The 22010-nt window shown below is 40.4% G+C and overlaps 1 protein-coding gene across 2 annotated transcripts; it reads left to right on the plus strand.

Annotated features, from left to right (window-relative positions):
- The first annotated feature begins 168 nt into the window (after positions 1–168).
- Rim2 (replication in mitochondria 2) lies at positions 169–22007 on the plus strand. 2 transcript variants are annotated; one of them, XM_043414502.1, is made up of 6 exons: positions 169–585; positions 3862–4050; positions 4263–4540; positions 12765–12883; positions 16592–16814; positions 18795–22007. In XM_043414502.1, exons 1-6 carry the CDS (start codon positions 545–547, stop codon positions 19061–19063), a joined length of 1119 nt encoding a protein of 372 aa, XP_043270437.1. In that variant the 5' UTR covers positions 169–544; the 3' UTR covers positions 19064–22007. The 2 variants fall into 2 exon arrangements, with proteins under 2 accessions (XP_043270437.1, XP_043270438.1); XM_043414503.1 differs by lacking the exon at positions 169–585 and adding an exon at positions 2275–2424.
- The last annotated feature ends 3 nt before the right edge of the window (positions 22008–22010 follow it).

The raw sequence follows: 22010 nt of genomic DNA on the forward strand, positions 1-22010 counted from the left end.
TTTTTTTTTAGTCAGGACTCAGTCGATAATTAAATACCAAGAAAAGAACGCAACACACGTAGTTTAAAATTATCATACTGGAGGCGCTGTTTCGTGAATCGATGACCCAAACGCGGATTATTTTTAACGTTGCAACTCCCGGCGAAGTGGGGACGTTGAAAAGCGAATCGTTTCAGTTGTTTTGAGTCGTTGGTGGATGCAGGAAGTCTCGTTTCGTGTCGCGATCTCGAGTGGCCGTGTCATATATGCGCGAGTAGTGTGTGCGTTCGTCGATTCGTTACGACTCAGATATAAATACATTTGCAAAAGAAAAAACTTGAATTATAAGTAAAAGGATCAAGACGATCAACATCAGTTTTGCCACAAGACGATTGTACCGGAAATAAGGTTTTGAGTGTTGTTTTTGTATAATAAGTGAAAAACTGTTTTTTTTTTTTTTTGAGAAAACCACAAGAACATTAAAAAATTATATAAAAGTTAAAACCTTGAGAAAGAAATTGCATGCGGCCAGGCCGTTAGCAAAAAAACTCCTTCGCCATCGAGAATGTCGCAGCGCGAGACCGTGATACATCTCGTTGCCGGAGGGTGGGTCAACGTTTTTTTAACGCATTATTTTCACCTCCGTTTCTCTTTCGTGTGTTAAACTGGATCACTTCATCCCATTATCATATGACTACGAAATTCCAAAGAAGATAATCTTTTCTCTACCTCGTACTATACGGAAATTGCGTAGTTTCAACCAAGACCTACACCAATAATATTTCTGAACATGTACACTGGAAAGAAAATATAACATATATTTGTGTATGTACACAATCATAAAAGCCGTTTAGTGCGCAGCGGTCAGAAAACATACATAGCCGGTTGAACCGCATGCTGAATACTTTTGTGCACGTGATCATAAATCATGATCATGATAATAATAGCAACAAATATAACCGGTTTCCGATGGTCCACTCGTGTATATCGATCGAGATACTAATTCAAATCTATGTTCATCGTATTTCGAGTATACGAACAAGGACTGTTTATGCGCTTCATGTTCTCTCGATCTTATTGCGCTCGCTTACCCCGGCGTTTTTTTGCCATTTGATTCGCGCGACGTTGACCAAATGCGTAGGACGCCAAGTGTTGAACAATTTACGATCTATTTTCGTACGCTGTGCTTCAATTGTGTCATATTATCCGAATCATGCTGTGAGACACTCAATGCAACGGGTAAAATGCACCATTAACGCCAAATTAATTCCAACTCTTCACCGTCGAAAATCTTTCCTCGTCTTTTGTTGTTTTCATTAAAATTCTTACGATCATTTTGAATACTTTCGGCGCAATATTTTTGCGGCCTAGCGCCTCTCGTGTTTACCTCCACGACCCAAATACCCGCTTCGCGTGCGTGTCTGCTGCTTTGTGCCTGTGTACTGTGTGTGTGCCCGTGCGTGTGTTTCCTTTGCGTGCAACGTAAAATGGACGTTTTTCGAGCTGTTGTTTTTTCATGAAAAAATGACAAAAACAATTCAGGGATTGTGGTTATGTCATTTTTTTTACCTTCTTTTGTTTTTTTAAGGATTACGATGCAACAAGATTTATCGTTTCCGGTAGGAATTTTCTCTTCTTATTCGACCGGTATATATGTAAGCTGAAATGAAAAATGATCACGTAGAAATAAATCTAAGCGACTGATCGTAATTTGATATGTCAGGTGTACACATTTCTCGGGAGTGTGCAAACTTAAAAAATATTGATCGTCCCGGATCATGAATCTACGCAGTGGAAATTATTTTAAATTGCACCTTATATTTTATGTTCGTGCATGCAACAATATCTGTTTACAGGAATGTACACTCCCGAGGCTCGTTTTCGCATTCTGCGATATATTTTCGATGACATTTTTATTATGAGACATTTCTCTAACCTCGGGATACTGGAGTTGCAACTTTTTTTTCGCGATTACGTCAGACTTTTTTTTCAAGGTGCCACGGATCGGGGGTCGAGAACGAGAAATAGTCATGTTTTGTTTGTAATTTAACTCCTGTGGTAAGGAATTTGCGAATCAATTGCGCATCGAAGTTTTTTATTGCTCGTTTGTTAGTACATCGTTAAGAATTCCTTCCTTCGTATAGCGGACACGCGAACGTCGTAATTGCGACGCAGTGAGTTCGAATAATAATTCGATCCTCGAATTAAAACTCCTCGTTTCGTGTTTACATTTTTTTCGACACAAATCGACGATGCGATTACCGAAACGTTGCTCATTTCTCAGAAAACCCGCGTCAGTTTTTTCCCGTGCGAGCCCGAAGCTTGTGTTTTGTCGTGTGATGTCGCTGCATTTTTGTTCGTGAGGGAGTGGAGAAGCGCGTTATTTTTACGGTGAAGCGTGACCGGCATGCTTCGTATTATCACGGCTTCCAAGCTGTTTTCAAGGTTACTATTGCCCGGTTACGGAAAATAAGATTCGCGCGATATTTCTTTTGCGGGAATCAGCGGAATATTTGATCGTTGACCAGATAACTGTGGTTCATCGAAAATGTTGAATTTTTTGAGGTTATGTTGGAAGCGGATCGGAAAAATGATCGTTTCCTACCATTTTTTTAAATTTACTAATGAAACAGTCGTGATTACAGTAATAAATAGAAATTCATAGTCATTTCGATTCCCGCAACGGCCCACTATTCGCACACTTTTGAATCTTGTCAACCGATTATTTAAAATACACCAATAAAAACGATGAAAATGAAATCGCCTCGCTCTCAATTTTCTCTCCTTGTGTTTCTTTCACCTCGATTTTCGTATTGATCCCATACTATCTGTATACCTGTGAACGTGAACAAGTCGATTTGAAAAGCAGTAAATGCCGTGACACCTGTCTTGAGGGGAAAGTGTATAAACAGTTGCAAGTTTTCTCTCAAGCCAATTATAACATTTATTTCTCCTTTTCCATGGCGATTTTTATAAATCAAACGTCTGAAACTTCATATGAATTTTTTTTTTTTTTTTCATTGACATAAAAAAATGCAAAATTTCGATAAATTTTTTCAAACCCTCTTTTTTTTTTCTTCACTCACTTTCGTTTTGACCATTCGAATAAATAACAAAAAACTTTCGCGATTGACTAACATTGAAATTAGTATGAAAATTGTACCCAAATTTTTGTCTTCCAACAAAAGAAAACTTCATCAGAAATATTTTTCCCTAATTAATAAAATTCTTTAAATACTCGAATTCCCCGGTTTTCACGAGCGTTTAAAAAGTCACTCGATCGACCCGAACCTGTCACTTTATACATCCTTTTTATTTTAACTTGCACTTGACCAATTTTCACTGGTACTCAGTCAAATAAATTTACTTTGTTGTACGATCGGCGCCTAGAATCATCAAGGTCGACGAACGTTACGTCACTTTGTATACAATAATACGTACGTGCAATGCGTTAGGTCAGGGCGAACATGAATGAAGTGGATTATCGATTTTTTTTCTCAATACCACAACAAGCCATTGTTATTTTTAACCATAGAAAATGAGCATAAATTTATTCATTGATAGAGCTCGTTACGTAAACGTCACTCTGAACAGGATTATAGTAAACAGTGCAGTATGACAGTTATCTGTGATCGTTGAATCAATTGTACTCGAAATTCGTTATTGAAACGGCCTTTTTGCACTTCACGATCCTTCGAGTGACGTTTGTCTCGAAAATAGAGTCTTCAGTGTCCATTGGCTTGAGTTGACAGCCCCGTTTCTCAGAAGATTTCTCAATTTTTAGTGAAATTAAAACAGAAAATAAAATGTTAAATCTGTCGTGGTAACTCGGCCTCGAATATTGAGCTGCACTAATTCAACCTTCAACGTTACTCTTTTTAGGGTTGCTGGCACGGTCGGTGCCATCGTAACTTGCCCTCTCGAAGTAGTCAAAACGAGATTGCAGTCGTCAACTTCTGGTTTCTATCCACCGCCCCCTGGAAATAAGGAACACACTTCTGGTCATGTGACGTGCAAGAGTTTTCCCACACCCCAGCAGAGGAGGCGACTCTGCACTGGAGGGTACCCAAGGTAACGGCCTTTTTCATCATTCTCAAATCTTCAAGCCGAATAGTGGATATGAACCTAAATTTGAAGAAAAATTTGTTGAAGTATCTGTGAAAAATGCAGCCCCGTTTATTGAATTTTTAAATTTAACTAATATATTGGAAAGCATCGAAAAATGCGACTTTCAGAATCACCTGGTTCCCTGCTCTCATAATTTTGCACATTTTTTCAAACAGGTACGCTCTTGTGGCACTTTCTCACTGCGGAGTCGCTCCTCCGCCTGGAGGTGGGCCACACCACAGCCATGCACGACCAGGCTTGATACACTGTCTGAGGTACATAGTCGAGCACGAGGGAGCACGTGCCCTGTTCAAAGGTCTGGGACCGAACCTCGTCGGCGTAGCGCCCTCGAGGGCCATTTACTTTTGCACGTATTCCCAGAGCAAGGCGTTCTTCAATTCTCTTCTGCCAGCTGACAGTCCGCTGGTTCACGTTTGTTCAGCCTCTTGTGCTGGTAAGTTTGCTCCGGTTGTTCGAGCACATTTACCTCCTAGGAGCATTCTAATTGCGCTGGACTCGGAAGCAGTGAAAAAAATGTTTTGGGAGTCGGAGAATCTGCGGAAAAGTCCTCCGAGTCGCTCCCATGAGGAGAAAAAAACGATAAAAATCTGGTTTTTGTTGTGAAGGTGGGAAAAAAAATTGGAGAAAGTGATTCGACGCTCCGGATGAACGGCTAAAAATGCCTTCGCATGGAATCCTTCCTGTTAAGAATATTTAAACTTGAGAGGAGGAACCTGAAAAAATAGGGAATTTCTCGATCCCCGCGACGTTCCAAATCGATCGATATTGTTTAATAATTTGAAGACTTGGATAAATAGCTGATAAAAAAGGAAAACATGGTCGAATTCAAGAGCAAAGACGCGTTCGGCGATTACGCTACTGCCAGTAGAGCCAGCACGGTCTATAAATAGTGTCGCGCTCTCGAGGATGAATGATGTGAATCGTCGACGATAATCGCTCGCCTCGTACACCGTCCTCCTGGACGGCTCGCACGTCATTTGTTTATCAATCCAATACTCACAGAAATACGCACACACGGCCTTACGAATGTCCAGTTAATCGAGCCACGAAAGCTTCGACGCGTAGTGCAATCTTGTGCGATGACCGCTTGACCTGGGCTCGAGCATCCGCGTTCATATATTTATTACACATACTCGCATAACGAGAAAAAATCCGTACGAGCTCGCATACACTCAGGGACGTCAACGACGAGCAGGCACATTTCGAGCCTCTCGGTCGTGGCTGTGGCACTTCGACGTCAGTGGACAGAGCTCGAGGACGCTTCTAAGATTTTCCTGGTGCAAATTCGTTTGTCAGAGTTGAAATTTTCGTTCGAGTTTTTTCATTATCTTTTGGAAATTCCCTTGAAAAGGGCTTTGGAGGAGTTTTCGATCGTTACGACCGTTCGCTTCTTCGGCACGTGTAGTTTCCTTTTTTCGTCTTTTCACGAGTTCTCCAAATTCAATGACTCAGCGAAACTGATACAAGCTGGAATGTGAAAGGGTTGTCAAACGCTCGGGGAGCTCAACGAGCTGTCAATTATTTTCTGCTTTGTATTATCGTTCGAAATATTTTTGACGAGTCGATCGAATTCGCTGGATTCGGGTCCAAATATATTCCAAACTTACAGACACTCCGATTTCCTACGTTGATAATAATTTTTTTCAAATTTTCGTGTTTTTCAACCAGGACATAAAAGAAAACGGCGACAACCTTCAACGTGACGCCGAAATTACGAGCTTCTGCATTGTTAATCGAAATAACTCTTTAATGCATTCGACCGATAAGGCAGTCCGGAGGTCAACGAAAATTCAAACAACGAAGGTCGCAGATAAGGCAGCTCGGTGCTTGAGATTTTCTCGACCTGGAAGAGTGCCGGGACACACGACTCTCTACAGCTGCTGCTTCCCTGACGTCTGGTCTCGCCCTCAAACGAGCTTTACTCAATGACGCAAACTCGTATTGATCTAACTTTTTAGCACCTTGCCTTTTTATTTATTTTGAAAGAACAAACCAACGCAAGTCTCGTTCTCCGAACTCAAACGCATTCTGAATTTTCGGTAAATAATTTACCATTTTTAATTCGTTGAAACAAGTAAATTGTACAGAGTCACGGTGAACAACGAAAGTAGGCAAAAATCGATCGTTCTCGGGCAGAATTGCACAAAGTTCTAATAATTTTTAACTGAATTCAACGGCCTCTGGAATTTCGATTTATCATTTTGTCAATGAATCGAACGAGCGTTTGAAAAACTTGAAATTCCTTTTTCCCAGAACGTTCATCAAACTTTTAAAGAAAGCTGTAAAGAAGGTGAAAAATTTTGACGAAAATGGGATGTTTCGACGAGGGAAATGGAGCGGTGGAACGCAGAGAATGCGAGCCACGCACATGGGCGAAAAACCCACGCATTTATCACGTGGCGAAACGAAGAGTATTCCGGGGGCATATTTTCGCGAGTCTCGCATGCGAAGTGTCACGTAGGCCAGGCGTGGACGGTCGCACAGCAAACCGTTCTCCGACCGCCTTCAGTTGCATTCAGATTCCCAGTATTTTTGCGTCCCCCGATGGGCCCGATACCGAATCTGATATCTCGCAATCTACCATTTCGGCTCAATTCTGAACCCGAAAAAGTGTGGAAGAAAAAAGGAATTTCTCCCAGCAGCTGCTTCGAAATCGATTGCAGAATTGAGAAATCAGGATTTAAAAACAACGCGTTTACTGCATAAATGCGAATGTCTTTTCTTCCCACCGCTTCGATTTATTCACGCTCAGACGCTCTCGTATTGAATTACCGGCGCACAATCTAAACATAGATTGAACTTGTTACGTCACGGTAAACAAGTTTGTTTTCTTACTGACGCCGGTGCAAACGGGAGAACGTTGCCTTCGCGTACACACGAACGAGAGAGAGTGAACAGCACAAAAATCAAAATAGTGTCGATCTCACATTAGTTTCCGAGGCGACATTTCATGACGTTTCGACTCGATTTTTCATTCCATTTACAAAAAAACCAACGATCTCGATCATTTTTCTGTTTCTTAAGTTTCGTTTAATTGGAACGCCGATCTCAAGGTTGAAATATCGTTGGATTTATTCAGCAGGATTACCTCCTCAATTCCACCGCATTTTTCCTCATTTTTTCAAGCATTTTTACCCCACTTTGCACTATTATTCAAAAGCGAAACAACAAAGTTCAACCTCCGTCACCCGGGTTGCATAATTCTCCATTATTCAACGCACCTATGAATACTCGAGGCGCATTCGCTCTCGGATTTTGCCTTTCCAGTGTTTTTATCAACGTCTCTAATGAAGCGCGCTCGAGCGAATGTCGTGCCGTACATCGACGCACCACCTTAACACGCCGAGCTATTTTCAGACGAGAATACGTAGTTGCGACGTGGACACGTTCGTGCTCGGACTCTGCAAGGCCCGAGCTGCTTTTATCGGACTTTTTCTCAGATTCTCGTGGCGAGCGTCGCCTCTGCTTTCGTTTTTGCGGCTTTTTATCGTCGAACGGAAGAAAAACTGTTCGCTGGACATCCCCGTCGCGGAAGACCCTTTTGCGACCGAATTACTTTCGGGAAATTGGGTTTTCCACGCGAGTTCGACAACGGTCGATGGAACGCTGCGAAATTCAAGTCCGGACGTCAGTTTCGTGACTTTTTTCTCCATTTCTTCCCGATCGAACAATCATTTTCGATCTTTGTGTAAAAATGTCGAAATCTTCGAGCTCGTTGTCGAGTCATAAATTGCGGATTTTTCCTCGTCGGGAATCAACTGCTTTGACACTTTTGCCCCCTCGGCACAGGCCACTGAAACAATGAAATTTCGATAAGAATCGGTGAACGCGATCGCTCGAACGATGATTCCAGATTATCACGTCGATCGTCATATTCCTGCATCGATTTTCTTATCGATAGATAACTTGACGATCTGCTCACGGAAAACGGAGAAAATGGTGTACGAAAATTCGGAAAATCTTGAAATTTCCGTCTGGGGAAGCATTTTTTTAAAGGAGCCTCGTCTGTGAGGAAGTCGAGCGCAGAATATCATCGTGAGAAATAGTCTTGGAGCATGAAACGATAAAAACGACTTTCGTTAACGAGCTCCAAATATTTCGATCGAGAAATCTGCCCTCGTCGTTTCGGTGCATCGATCCTTCAACTCTCGCAAAATCTTGTTTACCGTTACGTAACAACGGAGATAAAACAAAAAATTGCAATTAAAATTGCTCAGGACCCCCGAGTTTTGGTAAACACACAGATCGATCTTATCTCGAATCTGCCCACTCCGTGCGACTCTTTTTGTGGAGGTAGAATTGAACGCGAATTCCGGCAAGGCAGCAAAGTATGGACGAGCCTTAAAAGTCCATTTCCGGTGGATCGACACTGGGAAAGCGTGAAAATTAGGACGTCAAAGTTTGCAGTTTTGGGGTCCAACGAAATCAGGGAAAAAATATTTGTTATTGATCTCACGGAATCGTTGGTGCGGCTTGAAAAACTTGCCAATTCGGCAGAAAACAAAATTGGATAATTACTGGGACTGTTGGAGAGTTTTTTGACGGAATTTCGTTGGACCCCAACGTTGGGAACTTCAGCGTCGTTGAAAAAGACTGAAAATAGTTACTCGAGATTCTCTTCCTTTGGAATTTTGAAAAAAACAGAAATTTTGTCTGAGAAATTTGACTTTGTGGATTCTCCCGCAAAACATTATTTCCGGCCGGAAATTCCTCGAGGAAAAAATGTGAAAAACTGCTGCGATTAGGAGCAATTGGCAATGGACTGCGAATCTCGATCGTCGACGACCTTGAAGAAAGAACAAAAAGCGCGAGCGTTCTAGTTTATTCGGGGCGTGTTAAAAATCGCATCTCCCTCGAAGTCTGCGTGCCAAATGAAATTCTCCATCGTCTATATCGCCCTGTTTGTTTTTTAATTTGTTCCAATATGAGTGATTCGCACTTTTGGCAACGGGCCGGATCGCCTAGCTAAATTAGAAGCCGCGAATCGCTTCGACCCCGCGTTTCCTCGATATCGCAACATCAGCGATTATAAACGAAAGAAAAAAGGCGCTCGGAAAGGGGTCACTACCTCGGGGCACGATCCATCGTGTCAGCAGAATCGTGCTCGTAACTCTCTCGCGAATTCGCAGCACAAACTCGTTTACTTTTGTGCGCAGCAGCGTCTCTTCAAGAGAGAAAAACACGCTGCAGCGTCGCAGTACGTTGCAGGTTCTTCCCCGCCTCGATCACGTTTCCGCACTCGCTCGGGACACGCGAGTATCTTTGAAAGTTTGCACAACCGATGTGCTCGGCTGAACGGTCCCGAATTCTTGGCTCCGCGGATCTCCCGAAGCCCCAATTGGTCTCGAATAATTTGGGGAGAAAGCGGATCAAACGCAGCGAGATTTTGAGCTGAAAACATATTTCCGGGGAAAATTTAAGGCTCCGGAGAGTAAAAAGCACACGCGCGACTGCCGGATGTTTGCTCGGACTTGAATTCCGAATAAATAATTCCATAAGTTCCGTTGACTCGGAGCGGTTTGCGCAAATTTCATCGATCATTTGCACAGTCGCGATTTAGCACGGTCGTGCTTATTCGATCGTACGAAAAATTCGCTCGAGCCGTGGACTCGGGCGCTACGGTGCGGGACGGACGAGGGCAAAAATGTGGGCTGTCAACCGAGGGGAATGAGTTCGCACACACGTGCCTCAAACGTGATTGCTCGCTCAAGGGTTGTCGAACGTTCGATATTCATAAATGTGACGAGCTCGAGAGAAAACGGAGTGCGAGACGCGCCTGTCGGGAGGCGGTTCACTGTTTTATTAATGAGATGTCAGCCGATGAGCTAAGCTAACGAACGGAGTTATCGAGACGAAAATATTTATTGGGGGAGGCTGGAAAAACGGCTGGAAATTTGTGCGTCGATGGGAGAATCGATGAGGCGATGAAAATTAAAATTCGCACGGTTTTCACGACCTTTTTCACCGGGAATTTATTCATTTTTCACAACGATCGATCGACACTTGCGTTATCAATATTTTCGATGGATCCACCTCGAAATTTGACCCTGAAAACGAGCTCCTTCTGAGCTTGATAAACTTTACGATTTTTTTGACAAAAGACACAAATTCTCGGCGTTCGCTTCCTCGGTGTAAAGCTCCTTGACGACCGCGTCCTCCGTTGTCATCGAGTAACGTCGACTTCGGGTGCCTCCGAGCTCTCGGACTCTCACGTCCATTCCTATCGATTTCGTGAACTCTCCGGACGCATCTGACAAAATTTTAACCTGCGAAACAGTACTTGCTGCTGCATTTTCGAAATGTCGAGCAACGGAAATCAAATTTGCACACTTTGAGACTCGAACGTTTTTTATTTTTAGTTTTTAAATTTGATTGAAATTAATAAAAAATTATTCAATAACAACATTAAATGATAAATGAAATTTAGATTTTTAACTTAAATCCAATTTTTCTACTAAAAATTGTATTTTTTTGACGAACGAAAAAAATTCTTTCAAAACCTCTTCGAAATGACTAAATTGCATAATTTTTCAGCACTTTTCGTTAACGTGTTCGATGCAGAGAATCAAAAGTCGTTGAAAACTTTATCTCCAAAAATACCGAAAGTGTCGAGCCCCCTTTGCAAAATGCTCCGAAGCACGGTGCTGAAAATGCTTCTGTGAATTTTCGTGCAGCGCGATCGTAATCGCGTTAGGTAATCGCGGAGACTTTGCGTTTTATGAGATCGTGAAAAACATGCCACTCGAATGTTAAATCAATCTCGAGATCGTGCCGAGACGATATATCGCCGGTTGTTTGCGTGCTACTTTGACATAATGCGAGTCGTGGGTTCACAGCTACGAATTGTCCTCAACATGCACTCGCTGATAGTGCGTTGTACTGCGTAATTCGAATGTTAAATCGTTGCAATGAGAAGCCGATTTGATTCCATCGTTTTGGACGAATACTCCGAACACGAGCAACCCATGATCTCAAAATTTGGTTCGTACCTTGTCCGGGGCGCCCTTGGCCCATCCCCAAGCTGACAAAACGTAGGGATCATTCACTGCGATGCAAATTATCTCCTGGAAACCCCTCGACTTGAGTTCATCGGATCTGAAAAGTCACGGTTGAATCGCATTTTTGTTAATCAGCCATAACGACCAAGTTTCTTTCATTTTTGTGTAATTTTTATTAATAAAACTTTTACATCGAACTTGAGACGATTTTCCGAGCCGTGTTTCCTGCGGACGATCTTGTTTCGTCGTTTTCTAAGATTTTTCAGGCCGGGAGACCACGACAGAACGGGGTACTTGAAAAATTACGTTTTTATTCCATTTTTATGACGCTGAAGTTTGCAACGTTCAACGAAATGATCTAAAAGAGCTCTCCAATAATTCCAGCAATTCTCAAATTTTCTACGACGCTGAAGTTTCCAACGTTGGAGTCCAACGAAATGAATGAAAATAAAATGATTTATCCATCAGTTTTTTATTTCACGAATCATAATTGTGTAGATTGAAAAAATACAAAGTACAAATTCGACTGGAAATAAATTGGAGAATTACTGGAATTATTGGACAGTTTTTTAGATCATTTCGTTGGACTCCAACGTTGGAAACTTCAGCATCGTAATTTTCTTTCATACCGATTTCGAAGTTGATGGTTTTTCAACTTACACCAATGATTTCGTGAAATAAAAAATTGGTGAATTATAAATGTCTTTTTCGTTAATTTCGTCGAGCTCCAACGTTGCAAACTTCAACGTCGTAAATTTTTGATTCTTTTCAAAATTCAAATTCAAAATTTCTTCTTTTTTACGATTTTTTCGTTCTCTCGTGAATTTTTTTTTGTTAAAAAACAACGAAATTGAATGGCTTAACGAGGAATTTGTGAGAGGGCTGCGAGTCACTAGAAACGGAGCAAGTTCGTCGTCAGAAATTGATCGGAGCTCTCGATTACTAGGGTTTTCTCTCGCTCGAAACGCTTTGACCGATAAATTACTTTTCGACAAAACCTCTGAGATGGACTTTCGAGCATCCCGGTAGGAAGGCACCTGGAACCCCGAAGATTATCGCCTTCTTTCCTTCTACCAAGTCGACAATGTTGACTGCCTTTTCTGAGGCTTCCTCGTACAATTCTACGCCAGGTAATTTATCACCAACGCTGATGCGAGCCATGTTGCCTGAATTATGCTCCAAAGATACGAAGAACAAAATGATCCCGGCAATCGCGAGAACGTTCAATCATACGAAGATGGCAGTGACAGTGGAACGTCGATTTGACGTTATCGTCGAATCGATTAAACTTGGGTTACCTCCAGATTATAATCCATCTCATGGAAGAATAAAAAGCAAAACTTTTTATTCGTCAGACGATAATGACAAAGATCGCCATGGAATCGACGCGCAATTCTCTTTCCTACAAAACCTACGAAATTTTCCTTCGCAATATTTCCCATTTGAAATATGTTTTTCTCGTTTTTTCCTCTTACTTTGTTCAAAGAATCCAAAAAATTTGCAGTTCCTGCGAGTGTCCACCAAAAGTGATATTTTTACATTGGAAATTATCGAATTTTGACATTCTCCAAAAAATATTGAGTTTTTAGCGGTTTTAGGGATTTTCACTTTCGAGAAAAAGTAGAACAATTTGATTGAGAGTACGTTGAAATGTTGCAGGTTTCGTGGCGAGCACCGCGACGAATCCGATATGGTTTGTCAAAACGAGGCTGCAGCTTGATCCTCACATGAATCGAATGACTGCCGTCGAGTGCATCCGGAGGATATATCAACAATCGGTAAGGTATATTAAAAACTCATCGGATGCACCGAGGCTTGCGTCACGAAATGAGGTTCATTTTTAAATAACACAAAACCTCCGAAGCTCAGAGATTTCAGATTTCTGCTTCAATATTTTCCTCGAGTGTGGTTTGAAATCAGTGGAAAAAATTCGATTCTATCGTGGGAGCAAAAAAACCCCAAAAAATCTTGAATTTAGTCAATTCGGAAGAAACGAATTTTTGGTTGTGGATCACAATTTTATAAATTATCACAAAAATACACTCTTCACAATCAACATCCGGCAGTGAGCTCCAATGTTTAGAACAAACAAAGAAATTTTGTACGAATTCCAAACTTTTTGGTCACTGGCCCCGAAACGCTTTCTCAACGCCCTGGCAATATTTGGCACTTGCGTTATTTGCTGCGAAAAACAAGCTCGCGTCGTATCTGGCGTGATCTTTGGCTCTTGCTGATTCTCGCGTTTATTAGTGAGATATCGTAGTGCGGATTGCTCGGGACGTCAAGTGAAAACGATTTTTCATGAGCCAGAAATAGGAAGTTGAGACGAGAATAGCGAATAATGGCGGCCGTTGGGAAGTCAAGTGTCCGAAAACTCAATTTGCACTGGTCGTGCAACGTTGATTCTGTTACGAGTTTTCGATAAATTTTCTCTTTACTGAGCGCAACCAAAATTTCGTGGCTCCATTGACTCATGATTCTGGCTTTTTTTTGCCCTCGTTCATTTCAATTTCATTACTTGCTTTATCCAGCTTTTAAAAACTTTCGTTTTGTTTTTAATGTTCACTTTGAATCACTAGAATTCGGGCAATGTGGCAGGAATTCCATCCGGGCATTGAAAAGTAGTTGGAAAAGGCTGAAGGGTCGGTTGAACAGTTTGCAAATGTTTTGCTCGTCATAAATTCCTCTGGAATTGTAACACATTTATTTTTGGCTCGCACACGCAGCTCCACGCCCACGCACACCCATCGCCATCATTTTCCAAGTACGAATTTCCGGACTTCCGAGCGGATACGAAATCTTGAAGAAAAATTGGTGCCCGAGGAATGGAGGTTTTGAAAAAATCTTGAACTTGGATTCGGAAGGAACTTGGTGCGGAGAGTCCCGGAGTAAAACTCGTCTCGAGAGGAAAAAACGTTCCTGGGGCAACGTGCTACGCTCGTGTCGAGGAAAAAGCAAACGGAAAAGTCTCGTCGTCGGCAGTATGACGGGTCGTCGACACAGATGTATACCGTGGAATTTTTCTTGGCGCCTCTTGACCTTGAGAGCATCTACAGACTCGACGAAACTCGGGAGAAACTTACCTTGGGAAATACGCTTGACAGTTACCGGCTCTTCCGGACCGTTTCACCAACGACCCAACTGGTGATTTAACCGGAAGTGGGTCGACTGTATCGGAGGAATCTCCGGTGCCAACACTTTCGGAGGGACCTCGAATTATTGCTGCTGCGACGAAATTGTAACTCAAAGTCAAATTGTTCAAATCGAAAGCTCGATTCTTCGGTTTTTCACGTCAACTTTCGTAAGCTTCGTTGCTTCCACAATTTCTTTCCGAGTCGAAGACCTTTCCGAGAAGACAAATATAGGAAAGGAGCAAACACAACGAGCCAAGAAAAATGTTGGTCACGAAAAATCTCAGTGACATCCAACGTGATGAATTTTCAAAAATTCCATGTGCCTTTCATGATTTTTTTTCCAAAGAAAGGAGTAAAAAAAGCAACAGAAAAATAGTGGAAAAATTCAAGTGGAAATATGCAACGACGAAGCGTAATTGCTTTGCTAAAATATATTACGACTCGAGGCCACATTTGGATTTCATTGTAGCACTTCGATGTCAAAACGAACTGCAGTTTCTTCGAGTGGCTGCAATGAAAAATGGAGGCTTGAAAACTTTCCACTGTTTCGTCCGGGACATTCGAGTGCTAAACAAAAGTACGACCAACGAGGTCCTCAGACTCCTGGCTCATCTCGATGAGTCAACACGTCGCAAATGATTCTCTCTAATTCAACGTGCCACGTGGAAGAGCCGGTAAACAAGCACTTGCGAAAGGGAACAAGATTGCCCATGGCTGCTTCGAATTTTTTCATCGAGCTAATTCGCGCGATGAACAAAAATAAAATGGTTTCGGTCGCGCGAATATCATTTTAAGTCTTTCCCTCGATTACGATGTCCGCATTTTCGCACGTTTTTACTGCGAAAACGAATTTCATTCTTCATTATTCTTCACTCACCGCTAAAAATGACGGACCAAAATTAAAAGCAAAAAAATAGAAACAAAAACGTTGGAAAAAAGCGAGAAAACTCTTTTCACCAAGGTTCCGGAGCAGGACGTTGCGCTCATAAAAATGTCGCTCCAGATCCAACCCTGAAATGCAAACGTCTAAATACTGTTTCAACACAAAAGATCCCCAGTTCCGATGAGCAGTCTGCTTCGTTGGCACGCGTCTCGGAGGCCGAATAAATCGAAAAAAGCAAGCTCGCAAAAGCTTTTCATAAATATTCGAGTGCTTGAGACTCTTTGTCACCAATCCAACATTTTTTCGATTCTTTATCAAAATTCGTTATCAATTCTGAATAATTTAGTATACCCGAGAATATTTCGAACAAAACAACATTTTTCGATTACTCAATCTCTATCTATTTTGGTAAATAGAAAAAAGTGGGCCAAATTTTCGATACTCTTGCTCGAGCCCCCCCGGGACTCGACATCTTATCTTGCAGCAAGCGAAATTGGTATCAGTGCGGTTCAGATTCCGATTCAATAATAAGTAGCAGCGTCGAGTGGAACCTCGCCCCCCACTAAAACTTTTAGCACGCTTTTGGCACGTGCGTTTTGATAAGATAGGAGACTGATTAAGTTTTGTTACAGTCACTATACAAGCGGTCGTGAAAGTGTCGTTTTTATTATAAAATCGGGGCGCTTATTGGTCGGCACGCTGGTTGTTTATGTTGAACACTTCGATAATCTAAACATAGCTCATACGTATTGAGCATTTTTAAAACGATAAAACTTGACGAGTTAGTGACACGCTCGCGTTCATTTCAAATTGATATATTACGATCGATAATAATCGTTTTATGAAGCGAGGATTGAGCTCATCGTGACATGAGAAAAAACACTTGAAGATTTTGTCGAACTACGCCACATCTGGAGAAGAACGATTTCATCGAACGACCGCTTCTTCGTTGACTTACAAATGTCTCGAATTCACGATTTACGAGTCGTGACCGCAGAACAAAAATTTGTTCATGCAAATAATTTGGATAAAATGGGACCCAGGATCCAAGATCAGTTTTTCAACGCCTTCAATTTCCTCGGCCGATCACTCTTAAACGTCAATAATTCAAAGGTGGAGGATTCGCGATGCGAAAAAGCCAAAGTTTCGGCGATAAGGTGCAATCATCGAGGTACCGAAAAGCTCCTCGCTGGGGAGCCAGACGGGCCGACCTGTGATAGCGGTATCTCTTATCGACACGACGAAATCCCATCGTGGGGGACCCGTGAAACGATGCTTTTATTTTTTTCCTCGCAACGGTCGTTCCTCGTTTGTTGTTTGCTCTCAAAGCACGATTTTCCCATTACTCGCCAATTGTTCAGCATTCATAAGTTTCTCTGATGAAAATGAATTTTTTTTACACTGTAGAACGACAGTTTTCATTTATCATTTTGAGGCTAATGAAAATTTTGTGAATTTTTCATTCGCAGGGATTCCTCGGTTTCTACAAAGGCATCGTCGCTTCGTACATGGGAATAAGCGAAACAGTTGTTCATTTCGTCATATACGAAGCTGTTAAAAGTTGGCTCACGACGCACCGTTCCAGAGTACCAACGAACGACGACGGCTCCAAAACTTCACGTGACTTTTTGGAGTTCATGGCCGCTGGAGCTTTCTCGAAAACGATCGCTTCGTGCATCGCTTATCCTCATGGTGAGGACCCACATTTCGCCTTGTTGAAAACTTGCGGATCGGCAAAACGTGCTTTTTTTTTATTACTGTAACGACCCAAATTGTTTGTCTCATATTTTTGTTGGCTCTCAAGCAAAATTCTCATTCATTTTCGTGGCTGGAAATGGTTGATTACTTTACATTTCACTGACGCAAAGTTCTATACTTTATTGATAAGAAAAGCTCGGAAGCGTATCCACATAGGAGATGAGAAAAAAAACAGTTTACGAATTCATCGCAGTCGGAATAACTATCAATTGCTTTTAACGAGCTACTAAAGTTCACGTTTACATTAACGAGACTGTTTTGCTCGTCCTGTTCGGTTTCTTTATGCAAGAATAAAAATTCTGAATGCATGCATGAGTCCAGCGATTACTCTTAAAACGAAGCATCGCAATTTAAAAAAATCGATTTTTCGTTAACGACTGCTTTAACTATGTCTGAATTACATTCCGTGCACACGGGACGACCTTAAGGTTCCGGCAATTTTGGTCGAGCTACGTAAACCAGTTCACTATAATAGATCAGAGTCTGAAACATCGCGTGTTTGCTCGTTGGATCGTACTTTTATTGATTAATCAAACATATTGCACGTCACTCGACCTCCTGCAAACTTTAAACGAACCTAAACCATTGACCATCAGTATCATATTCATTGTTACGTTTATCTAATCTGTCTACGAGCTGTTAGTGGAGTTCACATTCCGTTCGTCCAATTTGAATAATTTATTTGCTGGAACGAACAAGACCTGCCACTCGTACGAAACTCTTTATCATATTTTTCAATCTTTCTGATTTTATCAATAACTTTATAATTCTGACAGTTTCTAAAAATACTGCAAATGCAGCCAGTAACTTTTTGTTGAATATGCAAATACAATGACTCAGCAGGCATAAAATTTTACAATCCAAAGCAACACTAAGTCAGGCAAGATTCCACAGTTTTTTACACTCAATTTTTTTTAGCTTTGCTTACTAATTTGTCTTGATAAGTTGAGATATAAAACTCTGCAAAGCCTGCATTGTTGGAAAGCAACGAAATGTATTTGGCTTTTTATTTCGAATTTGTGGAGTTCAAACTTTGAGCTCCCTTGTTTTAAGCTCTTTTTCTTCTTTCGGTCCTAGACAAAGTCGAACCAATCGTCGTTCGTAAAAATCATGGTTTTGTGAAAAAAAAATCCTCTCCCCTCTCATGTTTTACGAGATAAATTCGTTGTCCAATCGATACGAATGAAATGCTTGGTTCTTAGTCATCAATAAATTCATCAAAGAGTCATTTGCAACGAATTTGTCTTGAAAAAACTTCTTACTTTAGTTAAATGTAATTTTTACATTTTGTCGCAATGCGCCGCTGCTCAAATCAAAGATAAGACAGTGAAAAATAATCGCTGTTGACTTTTTCAACCGCAGACTGCATTGTATACATTCTCATTATCACATTCAAACACAGAGAATAAGGCGTCAAAATAAGAGATTCTTTAACACCTGTGGAGGTTTTTTTTCTCAGTGGCTCATGACTGTACGAAAAATCTGGCATGCGTTGATATTGTGGTCGAGAGTCATGTTGACGGTTCGCCATTCACTCGGCTTTTTGCCAAACTGTTCCACTTTGGGCCATGGACTTTTATACATAAATTCGCTTTTACGTTTCGCAATGAAGCTTCCGAGGATGCGGTTGACCGTTCGATAACAATTTTCGCAACGAGCGTGAATGCATAGTGAAAAATAAAATGCTTGATTTTTCTTTTAATTTCATTGAAAAATAAGATTATCCTCGTTTTCCAACGATGTCACGGGCGATAATATCTTTCATGATAATGTTATGAAATAAAATGTTGGGAAAAGAATTATCGACACATGAAAATCCTTCGAATGATAGTAGTTATGAAAAAAATTGTTTTTTTATATTATTGCTACATTATTTAAGAATCGAAGTTATAAAAATGCTTTTCATTGTTGCAGAAGTGGCACGGACTCGTCTGAGAGAAGAAGGAACGAAATATCGATCGTTCTGGCAGACATTACACACGGTATATACGGAAGAAGGTTCGAGAGGCTTGTACCGGGGTTTGGCGACTCAATTAGTCCGACAAATTCCCAACACAGCAATTATGATGGCAACGTACGAGGCTGTCGTTTATGTATTAACGCGACACTTTCACTCGTCGAATTCGAGCTCCGGTAACAGCCAATACTACAGCGAGAGCAAGCCGAAAAGAGAATTGGTCTAGGAATGGCTACGTGGTCCTGAATAAAGGATCCACGCGAGATTTCCTCCTTTCTTCCGGGGTCGCACGGAACGGTGCGAAATGCTGATCGTGAAAATTCGATTTTTTCGATTTTCCGAGCTCAAGGCATTTTAGTAGATTTCCGTTTTGAAGTAACGGAATGCAAATGTCTTCTCGATTCGTTGACGGTCGGATCAAAGAACTCGCTTTGATTGGATGAATCCGAGGCAGTGATTTGGTGGAAGACAACGATTGTGACTAAAAAATGAGGCCTCATCGAACGAGATTCGAATTGATTTGTTAATTTGGATTTGGCGACTTTTTCGGTCTCTCCATATCGTCTCAGTGCTCAAATTTTATGATTCGTTGGTAAATTTTACATTTATAACACGAAGACATAAAACCGTATTGAGAAGCTCGTCGAGAGCTGGAGATACGATTCCAAGAATACATTTTTCCTGAATTCCTATTTTTTTTTTTCGTGTAAACGGTTTTAATCAGAGCTTCAAAATTTCCAGTGCCTTCTAGTAAAATTTGTTTGGTTTGGGTTACAAATTTTTTTATTTGATCATTCATCGGTACGGCGCTGAGTAGTCTTTTTCTATTGCTATTATCGATATTGCGATCGAGTTGTAATCAAGGCCAATTGACAGAGGGAGCGACGCCGAAAATTCTCCAATTCTCACAGGGACCTTAAAACTGTCATTTTTGTCGTAATCAAGATTGAATCTTGTTCCTCGTTTCACGGAGAATCTCGAAACACAAAACTCTCTTGTGAACTATGCGATAATTGTTACTGAATCGTCGACGATGACCAGGAATTGCTGCTCGAAAATAATTATAAATAAAGTGACCTTCCTTTGAGATTTTTTTGCGCCATTGGAATTAGTGATATTTTGTCGAAATATCTTCAAAGTGATACATTTGAAAAATGGAAAAAAGCTTTTTTGAGTCGGTAAATATATGAAGACTTATTAAAATTGTAATTGGTAATATTTTTTAAAACGATTTGTGATAAAGAGATATTGTAATGTTTTTTTAAAAATTCGATTGTTATTTTCGGGCAGAATTTGTAACATACAAATGAAAAAATTGGCGTTTTCAAGTTTAATGACATGTTACGAACATGATAGTCACAACGTCTATCGGAAACAGCGAGATTTCTCGTCAATGAGTGTCATTTACAACGAAGCTAAAAACTGGATTAGCTGATAAGAACCCCAACACCCAAGGAGCGAGAGTAAATTGATAAAGAAGCTATTGGAAAAATATTTTTTCGTACTACTCTCATCGAGTCAGTCAGTTGATGAAATTTTTTGTTAGAGAGAAAACAGCACGGTTAGTGCGATAAATATACACTGCAACGTAGCCTCCTCGCTTTAATAAAAACGAGAAAAAAAATAAAAGATACTAAAGCAAAATGAACGATAGATGCAGTCATGTAAATAATAAATATTAGAATCTATTCATAGAAATAACCCAGATTGTTTTTATCTTTCCATTATCCACGTTGTAAATAGCTTATTGTATAGAATGAGTGATGAAAGGATACAAGTATTACATTAGATTTTTTGACCTTGTATGATTGATCCGCTATCGAGACGAGTGAAAATACGATAAAATACGATAAGTCCAAATTGTATGTGTGAAAATGAATTGACGAGAGTGAGAGAAGAAAATGAGAAATGAAGAAAAATTTAAAAAAATGAATGCAATGATGCTCGTCGTCTCTTGAACGCTCAACCAAAATTGCAGCCACATACAATTTCGTTTGTACCGACAAAAATTTGTCTAATTGACCGAGTCAAATACGCTGGGAAAAATTTTGTTACAAAATTGACGACTCACGTCCAATATTACGATTCTGTCGAAGTGAGAGTCGACGAGATATTCTGTGATTTTAGTTTATCTACTGAAAATGTAGCTGAAAAACAAGCAAAATATGGTTGAGTCTTTCTAGACTGTGTTTTCATCTTTCTTTTTCTAAGTTTCTGAATGCATAGGTGCCAAATGAGCGACTAAAGTGTACAAATAGTATGGATGATCTTTCTTACGAGTGTTAATGTAAGCGAAATAACAATGACGTTGCTTGTACGGAGAAGAAAAAAAGAACATTCTTTTTCTCGTCATTATTAAAAAATCGAAGACCTAATTATAACAAGGGAAAGCCCAAAATTGTATGAACTCTCGATGTGTGTGATACGAGCACACACACACATACACACACACACACTCGCATATTGATAGAAAAAGATCGATTATGTTGCTGAAAGACTGAATTAATTTTACCGTACTTAGAGCGTAGAAAGTTTGTTTTCCAAAATTCAATAGGTCAAAGACCGTAAAAGAGCCACCAGCAAATAAAAAACATAGCGTAGTATCGTTAAGAAATAATTCGAAAATTGGAACGAAATAAATGAGACGATGAAACAAAATATTTTCCAAATGTATCCAGTGGTCATTAAAAACACTCGATTTACCTACTTGAAATGAGACAAAAAATATAAATTAAAGAGCAGCCGTTACGGTGACTATTAAATACGTCGAGAAAATATGGTTGATAAAGTAGCAAAACGAAAAACATTATTAAACTTTTCCGTCGTGTATCATAGACTTATTTTTAGGAAGCTCTTCTTCGAGAATTATGCTAAACCGACAAACAAATAAACAAAAATGCCTACCCTTCGAGTATGTAAGTGGCTGTATTAGAGTCGCCCAGCGAAATTGGGATTTTTATTATAAAGATGAAAAAAAAAACATATAATGTGAAAAGACATAAAAAAAAATACTGATAATTAGAAATATTTGAGAAACGCATAATCAGATGATAAGCGAGCAAAGTTTCCGAATTTATAAATAATAATACATCCTGTTGTTCCTCGACCCGTGTACATTATAACTGCGTTGTATTATTTAAATACGAAAATTAAAAAGCATTGAAAATGAATTG

Source organism: Venturia canescens, chromosome 3, assembly GCF_019457755.1.
Source record: "Venturia canescens isolate UGA chromosome 3, ASM1945775v1, whole genome shotgun sequence".
Classification (NCBI taxonomy): Eukaryota; Metazoa; Arthropoda; class Insecta; order Hymenoptera; family Ichneumonidae; genus Venturia; species Venturia canescens.